This window comes from Eptatretus burgeri, chromosome 12, assembly GCF_056783735.1.
Source record: "Eptatretus burgeri isolate ZD-2024b chromosome 12, Ebu_testis_v1, whole genome shotgun sequence".
Lineage (NCBI taxonomy): Eukaryota > Metazoa > Chordata > Myxini > Myxiniformes > Myxinidae > Eptatretus > Eptatretus burgeri.
In genome coordinates, this window is record NC_140972.1 from 39,065,257 (window position 1) to 39,084,515 (window position 19,259).

The window sequence follows — 19,259 nt, forward strand, 5'->3', positions numbered from 1 at the left end:
TAACCCAATTAATGTTCTTTCCTTTGTAATGTCTTTTATGTCATTTAACATGGTCGGATAGGCCATCAAGCACCAAGCTCAGGCAGGCAGGCATGTCACCATGCCATAAGAGCATGCCATACGAACTGGGTGAATGGTCATGAAAGGATTGTCTCACCCACAGACAGGTACGGGCCAATATCAGCTGAGTGGGGAGGGGTTTGTGGCATCACAGCTGTGAGGTGGGGGCTGCAGCTATAAAAGTGTGAGAAGCACACAGCGGGGGGAGGGTGCGCAGATTCATGCAAAGCTTTCTGTGAAGCTTGCATGTGGACTCCTGGGGTTTCTCCACAGAACAAACATTTGCCGACTGCAGCCTCCAGCCACCCCCACTTTCCCCTTCGAGATGGTTTCATTCCATATGACCTGGTCCTGCCGAGAACTTTGGAGGCCAAGTTAGAGACATGGTTTGCTTAGAGACGTGGCTCAAGACCCAACTTAGAGACGTGGCCCGAGACCTGGTCATATTTGGGTAGACAGACGTATAGCACTGAATAGTGTGTCGCCCAATTGTCTCGGGTCTTCCATGAGAGCAAGCAAGGTATTGTGGTAAACAGGCCTGTAATCCAGCTCGGAGCACTAAATCAGTTGGTTGGCATGACCTCTTTGATGTGGTTCATCAGATTCGGACAAGGAAACCAGGACAGCCTCAACAATAATTATTGATGTTGCAAAGCTGTAAGATTTAATCTCACAATCTCGAGATCATCACAATCTTTGGGTTGGCACTGCTTGTTCATGTTCCAATCTGAACCCCTGTTTCATGATGATGGGAACCCAGGTTCAAATGCCATAAACCATATGTGTTTCTCCACTGCCTACGAATGTCATTGTAATGAATATCAAAATACACTGACGTCTACTAAGGTGATACATGTACAAGCTCCTCCATGAGCTGCAGATAAGAATACATAAATACAATCGCAATATGGGCTGACACTCCAAAATCACATTTGTCTCTCCTGGATTCTGTCGAATATAAAGCTCACAATATTATTAGAATCTCCCATGATGAGGCTGAAGCACAAGGACTGTTGCTCTCTCACATTACAGACAGGTCGGTTGTGTGTAGTTTTACAGCCTCTTCTCCAATATTGCTCGCTCTTCTCTCTCAGTCCTCCGACCCTCCCCAACAACAACATGGCGTAACACCGTCCTGGTTAAATTTCCAACATACATCTTGACACACCTCAACTCCTTTATTCCTTGCTTCTCCCATCGATGGAACCAACTTCCAGAGGCCATTATTTCTCGCTCTTCCCTCCGGGGCTTCAAGCAGGCAATGCATGGCACCTCGTGTCACTCCCCAACCTGACCCATGATCTTTATTTCCTCCAATAACCCCTTCTAACACAACCCTCTTATTTGCTGGTTTCAGTATTTTGTTGCATCCAATTATTGCCCCACTACCCCACTGTCAATTTCATCTTCTTCTTCCATTGGAAAAAAAATCTGTCTTCCAGATCGACATGGTCACAACAGACCCACTGGCCTTATGTTGAGAAAAATAGAAGTGGGCATGTTTGCATCCACAGGATTGCAGACCGATTTATAATGATTAAATGAAAGCTGCGTTGTTTTTTTTGTCATGAGGAAGAATAATGGTCATGATGTTGCAAACTCCATACAGTTCAGTACACAGGAGAAAAATGTCATGGAGGTGTTGGGATTATGAAAATTAAGAAAAGGTAAAGGGTTTCTTTGGGGTTTTTTTTATAAAGGTATCTGCTCAAACTTAATTCACTTGAGTTCAAAAACATTTTGTAATTGCAGTACAGACTAATTGTAGCAAAGTCTATCGAGCTGTCATATTCTGGTGAGTGAGGGAAACATGATACAGTATATTACAACAAACATCTTATCAGCTGGATGCAGAATTTCAGATAAATGATAATTTAATCTGATTACTTAAGGATGTGGCGCAAGGCACTGTATTGTGTTTGGGGGCTGTGTTGTGTACATGGCTTCTCACTGGAACTTTCACTCTCCTCCTCTTCCTTCTCACTTTTGCCTCTTCCTGTAGAAGCTGCATTATTTTCCTGGTTCATCCCAGCTCGGTCACTGGAAGTGCTGCATGAGCTAAATACCTGCTTGGAAATGGAAGTGTTGCGCGGAATGGTGAGACCGATTGCCTGTTTGCGTGCTTTGGTATGTTGAGAGCGATGTCGTGCTAAGTTTAATAAAAGCGTTTCCAACAAAATGATTTCAAGTGCCATCAATGTACGTGCTTGTTTAATGGTGTGGTTCGAGCTCAGGGCAAAAATTATTTTTCAATAGAGAGGGACATCTCCATCCATACAGGTTGTGCAAGGGTATTGACTCTTGTTGAGACCGTTATGATTTACAGTATGTATTTATAAAGGGGTTTCATCTGATATGACGGCTGCTTCCGTTGTACGATTTCACTGTTTGGCGGCAGCACATTGTAATGCAGGAGGTGCATTCTTTTCCTGGTGCATCCCAGCTCAGTCACTGGATGTGCTGCATGCGCCTCGTGTTTTGTGAATTCCAAATTATAACCAAGCTTGGTCTTGCCTTTACCATGAAGTCCCTAACCCATATAACCTCAATGGTCCTGGTTATATGTTCAATCTACCATGACTATTACATCTTCTTTAACAGCCTCTATTAATCGCACCTATTTGTGAAGTCAACCGGGAAAGGTTTTTGGCCAAAGTCTTTCACGAACCAGCTGGCCAGGCCTGACATTCGAATGAAGGTGGCAGGAATTTCAATTGTTTTCAGGATGCTGACAATAATTCGTTGACTCTTTATGAATGACACTGTGGAATCTTAAACATCCATCATGCGAATGCCAACAGACTGCTACATGTCCTTCTGCCAGATGGTGCACCTTATGATTTGACATTTTGACGGTAAAGCACCAATCTGACAATTTATATTATCATACTAGGAATCGAACACAGACTGGACAACTCAAAGAAAAAAAAAAAATATATATATATATATATATATATATATATATCATAAAATAAAACATGGAAGCCAGCAAACATCACTCCCATCCACAAGAAGGGTGCACAATGAGACCCTATACCAACTATAGGCCAATGAGCTTGCCTTCAATTACAAGCAAAGTCATGGAATCCATCAATGCTTCTGATGGCAAATCTTTCCTGTTTTAAAACGGTCTGATCTCTGACCATCAATTTGGATTCCAGTCCAATCACTGAACTCTGAACATGCTTCTGTACCTCTCTCAGCGGAGGTTGCACGTGCTCAATGTCAAACAACAGGTTATAACCGTCTCCTTGGACACATATTGAGCATTTGAGGCAGCTAGGTTTGGTGATGGTCAAGGCGTCCGACATTGCTTGCCTTGAGCTCTCTGCCTCGGGCATATAAGGCTGCCTTAATTCCTGCATTTTTGACTTCCTTCACTTGTGCAGTCAATGTGATGCCATCAATGGATTCCTCTCCTCCCCTCTCCCAGTGGAGTCTGGAGTTCCCCAACGCAGTGTTTTGCATCCACTCTTGTTCCTCATTGATATTAATGACCTTTCTGATGCTATGAAAAACCTTATGATGATCTTTTGCAGAAGAGTTCACATTGTGTTGTACAGTATCCTATCTCTCTGAAAGGCAGACAACAGATGCGTCTCTCTGTCTACTGATCTGGAAATGATTAGACTCTGGTCTGATAAATGCAGCATGTCCTTCAACCCTTGTAACTCTCACAGTCTCACCTTATTACTCTAAATGAATTGGCCAACGAACTCACATGTCTATATCCTTGGTCATCTACTGGAAGAGGTTAAATCATCTGAACTTCTCGGCCTCATCAACAGACATGGCCTTTCCTGGGCTGAACGCAGAGCAAAGTTGGCCTCCAAAGCCAGCCACAGACTGGGCATCCTCGGTCTATCCAAGTCTTTCCTTCGAAAATCAGAGCTCCTGACAGTCTGCAAGGCTTTTTTCAGTACCTCTATGGAGTTCTGCTTTCCACTATGGGCTGGTACACCAGCATCACATCTGTCTCTCCTGGATGTTATGGAATCTAAAGCTCTCAAAATTTTTGGAATCTTTTGTAATGATGCTGAAGCACAATGTGTGTTTCTCTCACATTGCAGTAAGATTAGTGGTCTCTCTATGTTCCAACCGTATATTTTATAACATTGCTCCCTCTGCTCTCTGTCCTCCGACCCACCTCAGAAACTTTAGGATGCATGCATTCTTCCAGTAACTTCCTTATAGTGAAACTTCCAAAATACAACCTGACTGCAGATCTCAATTCTTTTATTTCTCACTTCTCCCATCAATTAAATCACCTTCCAGATGCGGTATGAATATCCTGCAGGTTTGCCACCTTGGTTTTGTAGACAAAATCTTTGACAAACCTCCACAGAAAAAAAAAACAAGGGGGGTTATGTCTAGTAATCATGGGTGGCAGGTGGTTGGTCCATCTCGGCCAATCCAACGACCTGGAAATTTTTCATTCATGATGGCTCGAACATCTAAGACCCGATGAGGGGGAGCGCCGTACTGCTGAAAAAATGATATCGGGTTGCAGGTCTTCAATCTGTGGGAACGTGAATCCCTCCAACATGTTCATGTAAATTGTTGAGGTCAAAGTATCCTCCGCAAAGAAAAATGGACCCACCAAGTAGTCGTGGAGAAGGCAACACCACATATTGACCTTTGGACTGTCACACATGTATTCAATGACCACGTGGGAGTTTTCAGAGCCCCAGATCCTCACATTGTGCCAGTTGACCTTCCCTGATGCATGAAAGCAAGCTTCGTCTGAGAACCTGACCTTTTTCAGGTAATCTTCATCATCCTTGATGCGACTGAGCATTTCCAAGGCAAATGCCTTGGATTTGGGTCCGTCACTTGGTTTGAGTTCCTGCAGAATCTGTACCTTATAGACATAAAGCTTCAGTCTCTTATGCAAAATCCTCTGTACAGTGGTGGTTGGTAGTCCCAGTTCTCTGGATGCATGTCAAATTGATTTTCTTTGATTTTGTTAAAATGATTCGCGCACTCATTCAAAGTCTGCTGCACTTGTGCAACCAGTACTTTTCTGTTTCTGACAACTTCCGATCTCCTTAAACCTATTGTACCACTCTCTGATAATAGTCCGCGATGGTGGATTCCTTCCATACCTTGTTCGGAAATTACGCTGAACTTGCATGTCGGATCTCGTCTCGATGAACCATTCGATGCACTGAGCTTTCTCCTGTGGAGTCACCATTTTCTTTTACATTAAACCACCAGACCTGAAAATAAAGAAAACTTTATGATTTTCTGTATCACATGAAACAAAGGGTATCGTATCATTTGTGGCACAAAATATATTAACAACCAAAGCTGTTCATGCATTTTTGGAACACCCTGTATGCTAAATTAGTCTAGTAGGAAGGTAGGATCCCCATGCACCCGAAGGATATATTTTTCTAACTTACATTTTTGTAATCCTGAAAGTGTCTAGAAAAGGAATTTTGATGTTCCCATCACAAAATATTGTCCCATGGGGTCCATTTGGTGGCCATCTTGGATTTCCAATGAAAATCAATTATTGCTATAAACTTTGAACTTGACATCATACAAAGATAAATGATACCATTTTTCTGTATAATTTTGACATGAGGAATTGATTTGGAGGGTTATTTGCATGATTTGAAGAAGTTTATTATCATAAAACTGAAAAAAAAAATCGGGAAAAAACCAGAACAAATAATAATCAACTCTTGAAAATTATCTATTTTCATACATACCAAAATGTAAGATTCCCATGGATGCTGGAATTAACTAAAATTGCCAGTAATTAGGGAAAATAACAAAATATGAGTTCAATAAGTCACAATAAGAACATGAAGGAAACTATTCTCATCTTGCACATGAGGACAAGCTAGACATGGTAAGCAATGTTATTTTGCCATTGTGCTACTGTTTATCTAGTCATCAAAAAGTTCATCGTAATCAATCTCATGCTCTTCCTCTTCTTCTCCCTCTTCCACCTCTTCAGCTGTTTTCTCCAGCAAGTCAATGAGAGAAGGAGGAAGGATAGGGCCACATGACCATACTGGCTCCAAGATACCCTCCTCAGTCTTCTCCCAGCCTTGTCCAGGATCATATGGCTTTGGACGCCAGAACAATGGCTTGTCTGCTCACTTATAGTTGGCAAGGCGGTGGTTCACATGTTCAATGTGTGGGACAAGGTTGTCTCTGCAAGGTGGGAGTTCTTCTGGTGATTTGACCTCAAGATCATCAGCTGTAGGAGGCCAGGGAAGTGGCTTTGAATCCTTGAATGCCTGCTGAATTAAACTACGAAGGAGTAGGGCCACATCCTCATACTTGTCTTTGGACCCCAGCTTGTATGCAAGGGTCACTGCATCTGCAATGGAGATGCTGGCACTGTAGACCAGGTTATAAATGATACAGCCTTTGTCACCTGGATTGACCTTGGCAAAGGCAATCTGCTCATGAATGTCATGGTTCTCAAGTCGAATCTTCAGCTTCTCACTTCTGTATTCAGGATTGGGGAAGCCATTTCTCTCTAACTCTTGGATGTAGAGAAGACGCAATGATGCAAGCTGCACAACTTCATTCTGTCCAATCACTTGGTTTTGAATGAAATCAAGCACAGCAGTGAATGACTTCAGATGTGCAGCAGCCTCACGGACCTGATCTGTATTACGCAGGTGATTGACATACTTCAAGTTGAATGACTTGCGACATGACTGGTGGAACTGAGCCTCTCTTGCAAACAGGTCTTCGCCTTGCAGCATGCGATATAGAGCACTATTTTCCAGTTCTAGGGCTTGGGGCTTAATTTGTTTCCAGGTGGGAAACTTCAAGTCTCCATCCTTGTCCTTGAATACTGGGAACTTGATGCACCGCTCAGTCTTCCCCAAGACTTTCAGTTCAAGCCTTTGACAAAATGCATTCTGGAGGGAACAACTGCATGGCAGAGGATGATGGTGGTTTACGGGGGAGCGTGATGTTGAGGCTTCATTGGATGTTACACTAGACTTCAAGCGATCTTGGTTTTTAGTGAAGTTTTGGTAGCAGCCACAATGATAGCCAATTGCTTCTAAAACTCCCCCAGGAAGACTCTCTGGAATATTGTTACAGGCTTCCTCCATGCGATTGGGTAAATCTTGAGATTCGATGAGTCGTTTGTCACGAATACGATGCAGCTGGGCTAGCTTGTCAGTGGCTGATCCCTTGATATGACTAAGGCCTAGGTCACATTTGCTCTACGGCGACGATACGGCAGCCGTACGCCCTCTGAATTGACAGAAGCATGCGGCGGCCACAGAGAAACTGAGGTGGCCTCAGGGAGGCCCTACGCCGTTTGGCTATAGTTTACAGGCCGTAGGGTCGCCGTGGAATTATAGTGCGGAGTTATAACTTTTTTTCATTTCTACGTTCGCCGTAGCAATTCGACAAGCCAAGCTATGACATAGATGTGTTCCACGTCGACCGGACGTAGGACGTACGGTGGGCTTGCGTTATTCGTGCGGCTGCCGTAAGCTCTTCTCAATGAAAAATGAATTTTCCCAACCCCCAAAAAATTACGGCGGCCGCATTATTTCCACGGTCGATGTACGGTGGCCTTGCGGTCTGTGTGACTACCTGTGGGCAACGCAGGGCGACGCACGGTTCCCCTACGCCCGCCGTGCACCTATGTACGGCCTCCGTGGCAGTCTGCGTCGACCGTGAGTCCACCGTGTGCTACCGCAAGTGATCGGAGTATAGGTGTTTGCCTATACCGTGGTGCCCCCAGAATCCCAATTTAACTCATTCCAGGAGGCTGTTCGGATTGCAAAAAGTTCCGATTCCAAAAATATTTTCCCAATAAGAAATAATGGAGTGAATTAATCCGTTCGTGGACCCAAAGAAAACCCACTTTCAAGACACTTTAAACTGAAATTCCCCATGTTTAAGGTAAAATAAGATGAGTAAATGACCTTCGGTGCCGGTGTATTGTATGTAAACTGGTACAATCACCACATCCAAAGGTCCACACAGGCTCGAACTCCGTCCTGGGTTCCGTCTGGCCGCACGTTCGGCTTAGGATCCCCCTGTGGTCGCCTTGCGGGCACCTTGCATCTGCCTTGAAAATTCTATGGCCGCCGCAGCAACGCCCTCAGGTCACCGTGCGACATCAAATCAAAGACAGTACGGCACCCCCACGTTTTCGGTCTCCACAATTTAAAAATACGCCGTGCGGCTCCCCGAAAAATAAAAACATATGTGACTGCTACATTGTGTGACCGTGGAAATGCTGCGGCCGCCGTATAATTGCTAGTGGCCACAGATTTTGGAGACCCCACGGCCGCCGTGGCAAATGTGACCTTGGCCGAAGTGATGTGAAATAGCCATGCTGAATGCCAGTCACATGTAAAATACAAGTTTTCGGAGGACGCTTCCGCAGTTCTTCAGACCCATCACCATTATTGGTTCACGAAAAATATAAGTGACCACTATATTCGTTATCGTTGTGTGTCTGTCTGTCTGTCCCGAGCATAGCTCCGTGGGTTTTGATCCGATCCTGATGAAATTTTGGTGTGAGGTTTATATCATGATCTAGTTGTGTTTTCCTGAAAATGGGTGTGGTCCGCCGATTATGGGTGGAGCCACGCCCAAAAAACATGTTTTTAGGAGGTAGCCGATTTCAATTTGCATCTTCTCCGAGGGGTTTTGTCGAATCTGACAGAGGTTTCAGTATTTGGTTAGCCCAATGGCACCTGCATAGCCCCACAGAGCTCCATTTTTCATTTAGGTCACAAGGTCAAGGTCACAAGGTCACGAACTTAGAAAATTGTGATTTTGACAGAAAAAATTTCTTCTCCGAGGGGTTTGTCGAATCTGGCAGGGGTTTCAGTATTTGGTTAGCCCAATGGCACCTGCATAGCCCCACAGAGCTCAATTTTTCGTTTTCATCCCAAGGTCAAGGCCACAAGGTCACGAACTTAGAAAATTGCGAATTGTGTTTTTAGGGGGTAGCCAATTTCAATTTGCATCTTCTCCTAGGGGTTTGTCGAATCTGGCAGGGGTTTTGGTATTTGGTTAGCCCAATGGCACCTGCATAGCCCCACAGAGCTCGATTTTTCATTTTCGTCCCAAGGTCAACGTCACAAGGTCACGAACTTAGAAAATTGTGATTTTGACATAAAAATCCATCTTCTCCGAGGGGGTTGTCGAATCTGGCAGGGGTTTCTGTATTTGGTTAGCCCAATGGCACCTGCATAGCCCCACGGTGCTCGATTTTTCATTCTAGTCCCAAGGTCATGAACTTAGAAAATTTCGAATTTTGACATAAAAATCATATGACCGCCTAAACTTTGAGAGCTTGGATGACAATATTTTTAATGCATAATCTTCAGGTCATTCCCCACCTAAAGTCTTGAAACCATTTTTCTCTATCTCGAACACCTTGCCTGTGGCGCCCCCTTCAAGTTTGTTTTTACGCTGATTTCATCAAAGTATGGATAATCCGAGGAGTGTGAAATGCCATATAGCCTATATGACATTATATTGTTCCTGGAATGTTCCAGAGGAAGTTTTGCACTAAAGGTCATAATCCTTGACCTTTGACCTATAAAGTTCACAAAGGTCAAATTTTCAAAGTTGTGGGAATCGAACCGGGTTTTCGACCTTCTTCGACGAACTAACCCCAATAAGCTATAGCACGTATCCTGTTTCCTTATTTTAATGTCCACAACATTGTTTTGGGACCTTTAAAGGTTATGCAAAGGTCAAATTTTGAGTTGTTGAACGAAACCGGGTTTTCGACATTTTGCAGCTAATAACCTGTCACTCGTACCAAATCATGTTGATAATTTTTATAACTTGGTCAAACATTATCACATTGTCTCATCCTTGACTTCTGAAACAATCTACATCGTCAAATACCGCTCGTGAACCATCGTCGTCTTCAGACTTGTCACTCTTGCGTTTCCTTGACTTTGACATGATTATCCACCACCACACTATAACTAAAAATTGTTAGTTAATTTTTACCACCACCAAAGCATAGTTCAAGCTACTAATTCTACAATAAAGCCTTCACCTAGAAAAGAAAATAGACATTGCATTAATAGGATGGACTCAACTGTGGTCAAAAACCTGAATTCACCTATCTTGACATCCCCAAGCACCACACTCCCATCATGAGAGCTTGCCAGTCAATTTATGTTTGTTTGACCTTGAACCCTTAGTTCAAGGTCAAAACTGAAGACACCAAATCATTCCTCAAACATGATTTCCTATTAGTGCATTATACATACTTAACCTCCCAGACCATTATTTAAAGAGTTACAGACACTTTAAAAAGGGGGGGGGGGACAATTGGGAATTCCCTTTTGTTCAAAATCCATGACATTTTCAACCTATTTTGCCCTAGATTTCTTATTCTCTTTTTTTTTTTTTTTTTTTTTTTTTTTTTTTTGTATACCTTGGTCGAGGCTCGTATGAGAGCTAACACACAACTCACAGCAAGGAGGCATGAGACAAGAGGGGTGGGAGTGGAAGGGACAAAACATTGGGGAACAGACACAGGTGAACTGTGGAAGGGAGAGGGATGGGGATGGGACGGGGAACATGGCGAGGAGAAGATGGACATTACAGGGACTTTCAGGAAGGAAAGCAGGAGAATTGAAGGAAGTGGGCATGGGTGGATTATCGGGGGTAGAAAAGATCGAGGATTTGGATGGGGGAAGATAAGAGGTGGTGGTGAACAGCTGTTTTGAAAGCCTGGAGGGAAGAATGGGAAAGAATAGAGTGAGGAAGTTTATTCCAAAGGCGGGAAAAAGAGGAATGAAAGAGTGAAGATGAGCAGTGATTCGTGATTTTGGTAGTTTTACCAGAAGGGGGTTGTTGGCGGACCTTGAGCGCCCTGTGGAAATGTGGTTGGGACAAATCGCAGAGAGAGCAGGGGGGGCAAGGCTGGAGAGGAGTCGGTAGAAGACAGAAAGACCACCGACCAACCTGCGGTGATTGAGTGAGAGGCCCAAAGACTCAGCTTCATTGCGGGAGATGCCAATGATCTTAAAAGCCCTGGTTTCGACAGCGTGAAGTCGAGAAAGGTGGGAGGCAGGAGCACCAGCCCAGAGGGGAGAGCAGTACTCCATCAGGCTACGGACAAAAGCTTTGTAAGTAGTCAGGAGCTCAAGAGGGCCGAGGAAGGACTTTGCACGACGGAGGATTCCCAGTCGGCGACTGGCTTTTGAGGCAAGGTTGGAAATGTGACTTTCCCAGGAAAGGTCATGGCAGATAGTGAGACCCAGAAGCTTGAAAGAAAAGACTTCTTCCAGAGGATTGTTGAGAAAGTGGATGGGGGGGTTTTGTAAACCCATAAATCTTCATGAAATAATCCATTTTTAGAGGGGTGGCTTAGGGTGATAATCGTTACAGGGTGGACAAAAGCACCAAACTTTGTATATGGCTTCTTTTGGCCATAGGAAACAAATTTAGAAGGGGAGCCCTGATGAAATATTCTCAGTACGCGATCAGCGCAGTAAAATCCAAGATGGCCACCAACGAAAATTAAAAATCACATATCTCTGGTTCTTGAAGTGCTATCAACATAAATTTGGTGTCAAAATAGGGGTTTTTAGGGTCAAAAAACATTATTTTACACATATGAATGTCCTCTGCCAGCTTATTTTGTCAATATGACACATATGACTTCAAAAATAGAACTTTTTCAATAATATATTAGTTTATTTATACAGCATATCAATACATGTGTAATTCTGAACAATACGTATATTATGATTCAGACTATAAGTCAATCAATATACCAAAATAAGCAGCACAACAACCGATATGAGTTGGCTTTCTGGCCTTTCATGAAAGTGATGTATCCCGTTTCGTTACATTTACATTTGCACAGAAGAGTGCAGCTGAGGTTGGCCTTGCCACACTTACAGTGTGAACAGTCACCCTCACAACAACATTTGATCAGCTCTCTACAAGCTCTGGATACTTCGGAGATAGTGATCCATGTTGTCACCCAAGTGTCATTGATTTTGCTCCATCCAAAATCTTGGTGATCTGGACACACCATCTGTACCTCAGTACTTTGTGCCCAAATTCCAACTTGGTATACTGCTCTGCGGGCATGTTGAAGCAAAGCATCCTCGAAAATGAGAAATATTTAGATTACTATTTGTCCAAAAAACAACACCTTTAACAAATTATCATAATTTTTTATTATTATAATTACCTGCGTTGGTGGCAATTTGTCCATTGTCCGATTTTTGTGGCAGAATATGTCAAGCCGAGCTAGCTTCATTAACATTCTCCAGGGGGCTGGTTTTGTCATAGATGATGATTGCAAGCCTTTCAAGCTTTTTGAAGTGAGGAGATGATGCACCAAGAGGGTGGAAAGGATGCTCAAACAGTTATGAAAGTGTTTCTGTCACTTCACTGTAGGAGTGCCAGGCCAGCCAGGTTGATTTTTTTGCCTCTTTCTTGAAAAGACGATGTCGTATCGCACCCAGTGAATGCGTGGTACATTGGCATTGCCTGGAATTTTTGCTGTCCAAGACTGGAACAGATTCTGTTGATGCTGTAGTATCTGAACTTCTTTCCCATTCCAAAGGCCACCCTTATATCAGCCTTAGGTTGGACTATCTGGAGACAATGGTATTTGCCAATTAGTATCACAACTACATTGGTGTCCACAGTACGGACTTCAACTGGCTTTGCCCCATGTGCAAAAGCATCCTGAATGTGGACCAGTATTCGAGAATTTGCCTCCTCGTGGTTGCAATCCAACATGTCTTCATCACAGCCTAGTGATGTAACTGACTCCCCTAAAACAAGCAAAATATATACTGTATTCAGCATATTAACTTGATTGAATATAAACTCAATTATAATCCTTGAATTTATCATACTATCTGTAATGGTGTGTGAATAAACCTACCTGACGTGATGTGTATAGCTTTGTTGGGAGGGCATATCATTTCACCAGCCTTATTCGAGAGGAAGTCGAACAGTTCCTTTTTGTTCATTACATTCCGAAGAAAGTCTGGCCAGTTGGTGGGCAGTTTTGCCGGGCCAGAGACTTTCCTTCTAATGCCTTTTCCTTGTTTCTCTCTAGTGGAATCCTTCAAACTGCCAGGAAGATATGTATCCCAAACAATGTCGATCCTTTTGCTGCTATCTAGCTGCTTTGACGCGTATGGAAAGAAGACCTTGCTGCTATATTCATCAAATGTGCTGACAGCATTAGTCGACAGACAATGGACAATGGCAGCATTGTCCAAAACTTTACAGTCAAAGTTAATAGGTGGTTCAGACTGACCTGGTTCCTCCAAACAGTTCAAGAGTTCAGACTTTGTGCCTGTCAGAAAGAGTCTACCCAGATCTGGCAGAGATGGAGGGAAGGACTGCACTTCATGTGAAAAAAAAATCCTTCAAGTCACCCTCACGGTTGTTGTTGATATGCAGTCTAAATATATTATATTTTACAAAATCACTTGTTTTTATAATAGTTTCAGCTTACTTACAATTAATGTTGGTTAACCCATCCTTGCATGTGTCAGCTATAACTTCACCTTGGGTGTGGTAGAGAAGTAGGTCACATGGGGTGCCACGAAATGTTATCACACAAACAAAAAGGCTTTAAAGACACTCCTGGCATTGAAGCTGCATGTTGAATAGCATTATTCATGTTTGTTTCTAATGTTCATCAGCTGTAAATTTGCTCATTTGTATTAATATTTCAAACTATTGTTAATGGTATGCTTTTTGAAAGCTTAGCTTCATTATTTCTGACAATATGCATTAAGATAATCAATCTTTTTGATAAAAAATTTCTTAAAATACATTAAAAAACAATTTTTTTTCCTTGAAATGCACAAAATCAAATTCCTGGACCCTGAAAACCCCTATTTTGACACCAAGTTCATATCAATAGCACTTCTGGAGCCACAGATATGGGGTTTTTCATTTTCCTGGTGGCCGTCTTGGATTTTGCTGCGTATATCGCATGCCGTGAATATTTTATCAGGGCTCCCCTTCCAAATTTGTTTCCTATGGCCAATAGAAGCCTCATGCAAAATTTGGCGCTTTTGTCCGCCCTGTAACGATTGTCTTGAAAATTGACCCTAAGCCACCCCACTATTAGTCTTTCACACTTCTTTCTACCTTCATTTATTTTTGTTCAATTTCCTCTCTTTTATCCCCTTCACTCTTAAATGTTCTTTCTTTATCTATCTGTTTACAGAGTAGTGAATCCTTGTACATGGTTTCTTTTTTTTTAACATAAGGCTCATTTACCTGTCTGCATCTGGATGGGTTTGAGGGTAGAGGAGTAGCGGCTGAAACCCAAATCATATCCAGATTTCTCATATCATCTCCATATTTGCTCTTTGTTTATTCAGGTTCCTTCTGATGACTCCAATGCAGTATTTTGTCATATATTTATGTTTATACCATATCCTGATGCTGTGTGGACTGTGCTTACACGCTGAAAGTAACAGTAACAGTTTCCTATTGTGTGCTTTTTCAGATGCCTTCATCAACGTTCAAGGAAAATGGAAATACTTATTCGTGTTAATTCCAAATTAGTCACTTGTATTGTATATTTTCCATTTTATAATCTGGTATTTACTTTGCAAAAACACAATATTTATTTTTAGTATACCAGCCAGGAGGGAGTGACTACTGAAAATAAGAAACTAGTGAAAAGTGTTTTGTGAGTTGTTTGTATTCATAACAAGGCCATGATGCCACTTTTTATTGTGACTAGAAAGGTCATTCAGAGGTCGTAGAGGTCTTTAGAATGTCAAAAAACAGCAATTTTAATTTTAAAATTTGAAAAAAAATTAAATGCTGGATATTTTAAGAGTTCTTTATTTACCTAATTTGGAACACTGCACTCAGAGAAGAAAAAACACGTTTTGATAAGGTAATACAATTTGCAACTTACAAAAGCAATCAGAGATTTGCAGACCCTCACCAGGACTTGTTTTGTGTGGTGTATTTTGTGCAGCAAATAAATGAAAGGACATTGATTGCAAATGAAAGGTCTAAATGGTCCATTGTAAATGTGTAAAGGTCAAAGGTCTGAAAAGTTGTAAGGGTTTAAGGGTCTGAAAAGGTCTAAATGGCTCCAAAGTGTTGAAATGGTAGAAAGTGTCTAAAGGGTCTTAAAATGCTTGTTTGTCCGGGCGATATCTCAACCATCCTTTGAGCTAGGAAGCTGAAATTTGGGGACAAAAGTGAAGATGTGCTTTGGCAAAAACTATTTTATATTTTTGTTTAATCAATTAATGGATTACATTTTTTTAAATTCTTTTTAAATTTTTTTTTATTAACTATTCATTTTTCAATGAATGACTTAATTTTCAAAAAGTTACAGATCTGGATGAAAGTGTTGCTTTTGATAAGCTATTAGCCAATTGATAAAAAAATTATTATTTTATGAATTTTATTCATTCATTTTAATTATTCAATTAATCAATTAATCAATCAATGTAAGTTAAAAGCCAGATGTTGTGGTATTTGTAAGCATTCGTAAATGCCTGTAAACTAATGAGTAAAATTGACAGTTACATATTATAACTTTGCTGTAGCACACATCGGTAAATTGTAATCTCCACTGTTTGATGTAATGAGCTAATTTTGCCTATAGAAGGCAGTATTGTACTGTAAACTGCCTGGTGAGATTTGTGAAGGTGCTGGAACGTTCTTAGATGAAACTTCCAGGATGGACTGGAATCACATTTACTGGAAGGCACGGGATTGTTCTGCGATACTATATAAACCCACGAGAGGGAGGTGTAGAGAGACAGGTGACATGTGACTAGCCGTGTATATCCATCGTCCCTGTGCTCGAATTAACTCCAATGAGAGAATGAGGTGTTAATGCCCAGAGTGGTTGTTGACACGTGGAGCTGATTATAATCAGGTGGATTAAAACTCAATAAATAGTGTATTGGGAAAGAATACCTTTGAGCTCTTTAATCATCTTGGATGGGCCAGAATACATGAGAACAACGTGACAAGACTCAATGGTTCAACAGTCCCAGAGGACGAGGTGAACACATGAGTTGAGCCGGCAGAACTGGGACACTTGGCAGCGGAAACAACCCAGCACGGGAATCATTGTTGGACATTCTATGTAATGGTGAACTTCCTCATTTGACTTTGTATCTTTTGATTTGAAATACAAGTTTCAAAAGCATTACGCTGTTGATGTGATCACTGTAATGCCACTCAAAAGTCACAGACACGAACTGACGAAGATCCATTTGAGTGGTAGCCGACAGGTATATTCATTCAAACTCGTGAATCTCAAAGCTTGGATTGCAGTCGCTTGAGAACACGCTGGGTTCGGCACCACAAACAACATACATACACGAATGGGAAGGAAAACCCAAAGGTGCACATATCACCCCCGACATTTTGGGATGCTATTAGCCAATTGATTAAGAAATTAATTATTTTACGATTATTATTTATTTTAATTATGCAATCAATTTATTGTATACCGCTCCCTCCCAATTATGTCTCCATGTGCTGCACGGAGGCATTGCAGAACGCCGAAGGCGCCCCAGCAATGTTGCGCACTGGGGGATATGTTATTTATCTATCTGGCTGGCGGTGGTGTCCTTTGAACATTCCTCTACTGTTTAATTTTCAAGTCAATTGGATGAAAAATGACGATTTTAGAAATTTGACCTCAAGATGACTGATGAGCTTTGAGCCCAAAATCAATAGGCTTCTCAGTGTGATGACCTCTATAACTTGGTGAAGTTCCGTGAAGATAATTTAAAATTGTGACCTGTAAGCGTTGGTGGTTGACATTCAGACTCACAGACAGACAGACAAACAAACAGAATAATAAATGAAAAATCGTGCTGAGCACGACACTTGGCAAATTAGTTCACCTTTCCGTGTGGTGGTCCAAGCTGTAATGTCATGGAATGTGTGGTGTTTATTTGTTCGTACATTAATAAAGTGACGCGACGTCACAAATAACAATTATCAGGCGCACGTTGTCGTGGTGACGGCAGCAGATTGAAAATTTGCACAACCCATTTAAAGCCACCATGTGACATTCAACAACTTATCATCGGTGCTTGTTGCCTTCATTCGGATCTTAGAAAATATTTGAAAATACTGAGGAACATTGCTTTTCAACCAGCTTTACGATCCCGTTATCAGGTTTGAAATATGTTGTAAAACAAAAATATGTATTTTATATGTGTGTTTTTCATGTTTTGGGTGACCCTGACCTTGACCGTGGGTCAATTTCGATCAAACTTTTTACACATGTTAATATTACATGCATAAATAGACAGTATAAGTTTCAAAATAATAAGTGCAAAACTGTTTGAGAAATAGCCATGTGTAATTCCCAAAATTCCCCATTGGTTTATAATGGGCAATAATATAAAGTGATGCAGAATCCATATCTTGATATTGAACATCACCAAAAGTCACATATCCTTTTGCAATGTGGATTTCTATCAGCTGTTAAAATTTCATCCAAATCGGTTAAGAATTGTGACCTGCAGAACGAAAAGAATTTTTTTTAAATCACGCCAATAGCTAAAAACTTTTACATCATATGCTTGTGAAAACTGTGCATAATTTGTACTAACATGCATTTTAAAACATTTAGATATTCCATTGAAGTTTGTTTTGGCGTCAACAGAAAGTCGCTACGACTTCCGGTCACTGAGTTATGTAAAATGTGTTTTCACGTTGTGTGACGTCACGTCGTGACGTTTAGTCCGATTAAGACGGGGTTTGTACGCGGACCGTCTCAGGTGGATTGCCTATCAGGTGTAAAAATTTAAGAACGACTGGTCCAGCCATTTGGGCTGTAGACAACAGGACAAACAAACAAACCAACAAACAAACGGAACAGACCAACATACTTGACAAAATCAAAGATTTCGCCAAGTAATAAAGTCGACCGACCAATATACCATACTTGGAAAAAAAATCTTCAATTTTGCAAGTAACAAATAGACCCAAATACAATACACTCTCCTCTGTTGAGGGTAACAAGGTTTAATTCAAGGTAATGACATCATAAGTTTGTTGTGTAATACTGTATATGAGTTTGTAAAATAATGCTATTTACACTTTGTTTTAAACAAAATGTTATAGATAAGTTATACGAATGGGAATAATATAATTTCATCCTTCAAAAACAACAATCAGAATGACATTCTATTGTTATATGAAGGAGCAGCAAGACAGTATTCTCCTCACACGATCATGCATTTCTTCCAATATGGCTGCCAGACCACTTGACAGTACAGTATTCTCCTCACGCGATATGTGTTGCTGTTTTAAAAATTAGGTCAAGGTCAAAATTTGTTTTTATGTCAACCCATACTATTTATTGCCATTATTTATGCAAAACAAAAAGTTGTGCCAATGACATAACCCTGGGTATCCCGAGCACAAATGCAAAATTTGGTGGAGATTGCCCCAGCTGTGTTTTTTTTCTATGATTTTCAGACCTACAAACACATACACCTTATTCAGTTATTTCTCTGAAATAAGCTTATAGAGTCCAGTGGGTCATACGTCCGTTAACATTTGACGAAAATATCTCCTCACAAACTACCTGACCAATACTGACCAAATTTGGGATGATGCATCACGCCAACAAGGTCTCATGAGGCTGTGCTCCCCATCCGGATCCACCCCCTATAAGAGGCTGAAAATGAGGGTTTTGCCTCAAACTCAGGTAATTTTTTTTAAATCTTCTCAGAAAACGACAGCCAGATGCAGACCAACCTCTTTATGAAACATAAGGACTATGCTGTTAACTTAAGGCATGCACCCCATGATCACACCACTTCAAGGAGGGCCATGGCCCCTTCCCTGTCATCCCTCATTTTCACCCCACCTGTTGGGGAAATAACCATCAGTCCCCCACGGGGATATTTTTAGCCCCGTTGGACTTAGTTCGAAACAGGAGCTGATGGATTTGGTCTTGATTTTCATGTCCATGCGTGCGTCCACAACCATATCTCGGACAAGTAACGACCGACTTTATTCGTACTTGGCACAAAGACAACACATGATGGTATGCATATGCCCGTCATTTTTTTTGAAATCACATCCAATATGGCCGACTGGCAGTCATTTTAGTTGTAAAAAAAAAAAACACCTGGTGTCGAACACGTCCTCAACCATTTATCGGACATGCATTTACCGATCTTGTTCAAACTTGGCACGCAGATATTGAATGATGGTTTACCGAAGTA

General features: G+C 41.5%; 1 protein-coding gene and 1 pseudogene across 6 annotated transcripts in view; one reads left to right on the forward strand and one right to left on the reverse strand.

The window, feature by feature from the left end:
- Positions 1 to 19,259, forward strand: part of LOC147015456 (interleukin-27 subunit beta-like) — a 100,824-nt gene that overhangs the window by 8,395 nt on the left and 73,170 nt on the right. For 5 of the 6 annotated variants that reach the window (XR_015050344.1, XR_015050345.1, XR_015050343.1 and 2 more), the window contains exon 2: positions 2,063 to 2,187. Coding sequence is in view for 3 of the 6 variants with exons in the window: in XM_085850220.1 (XP_085706346.1) it covers positions 2,137 to 2,187 (51 nt within the window). In the remaining 3 variants the exon portion in view is untranslated. The remainder of the gene's footprint in view (positions 1 to 2,062; positions 2,188 to 19,259) is intronic. The other variant, XM_085850221.1, reaches the window with a different exon arrangement.
- On the reverse strand, positions 6,036 to 12,262 carry LOC147015457 (uncharacterized; annotated as a pseudogene).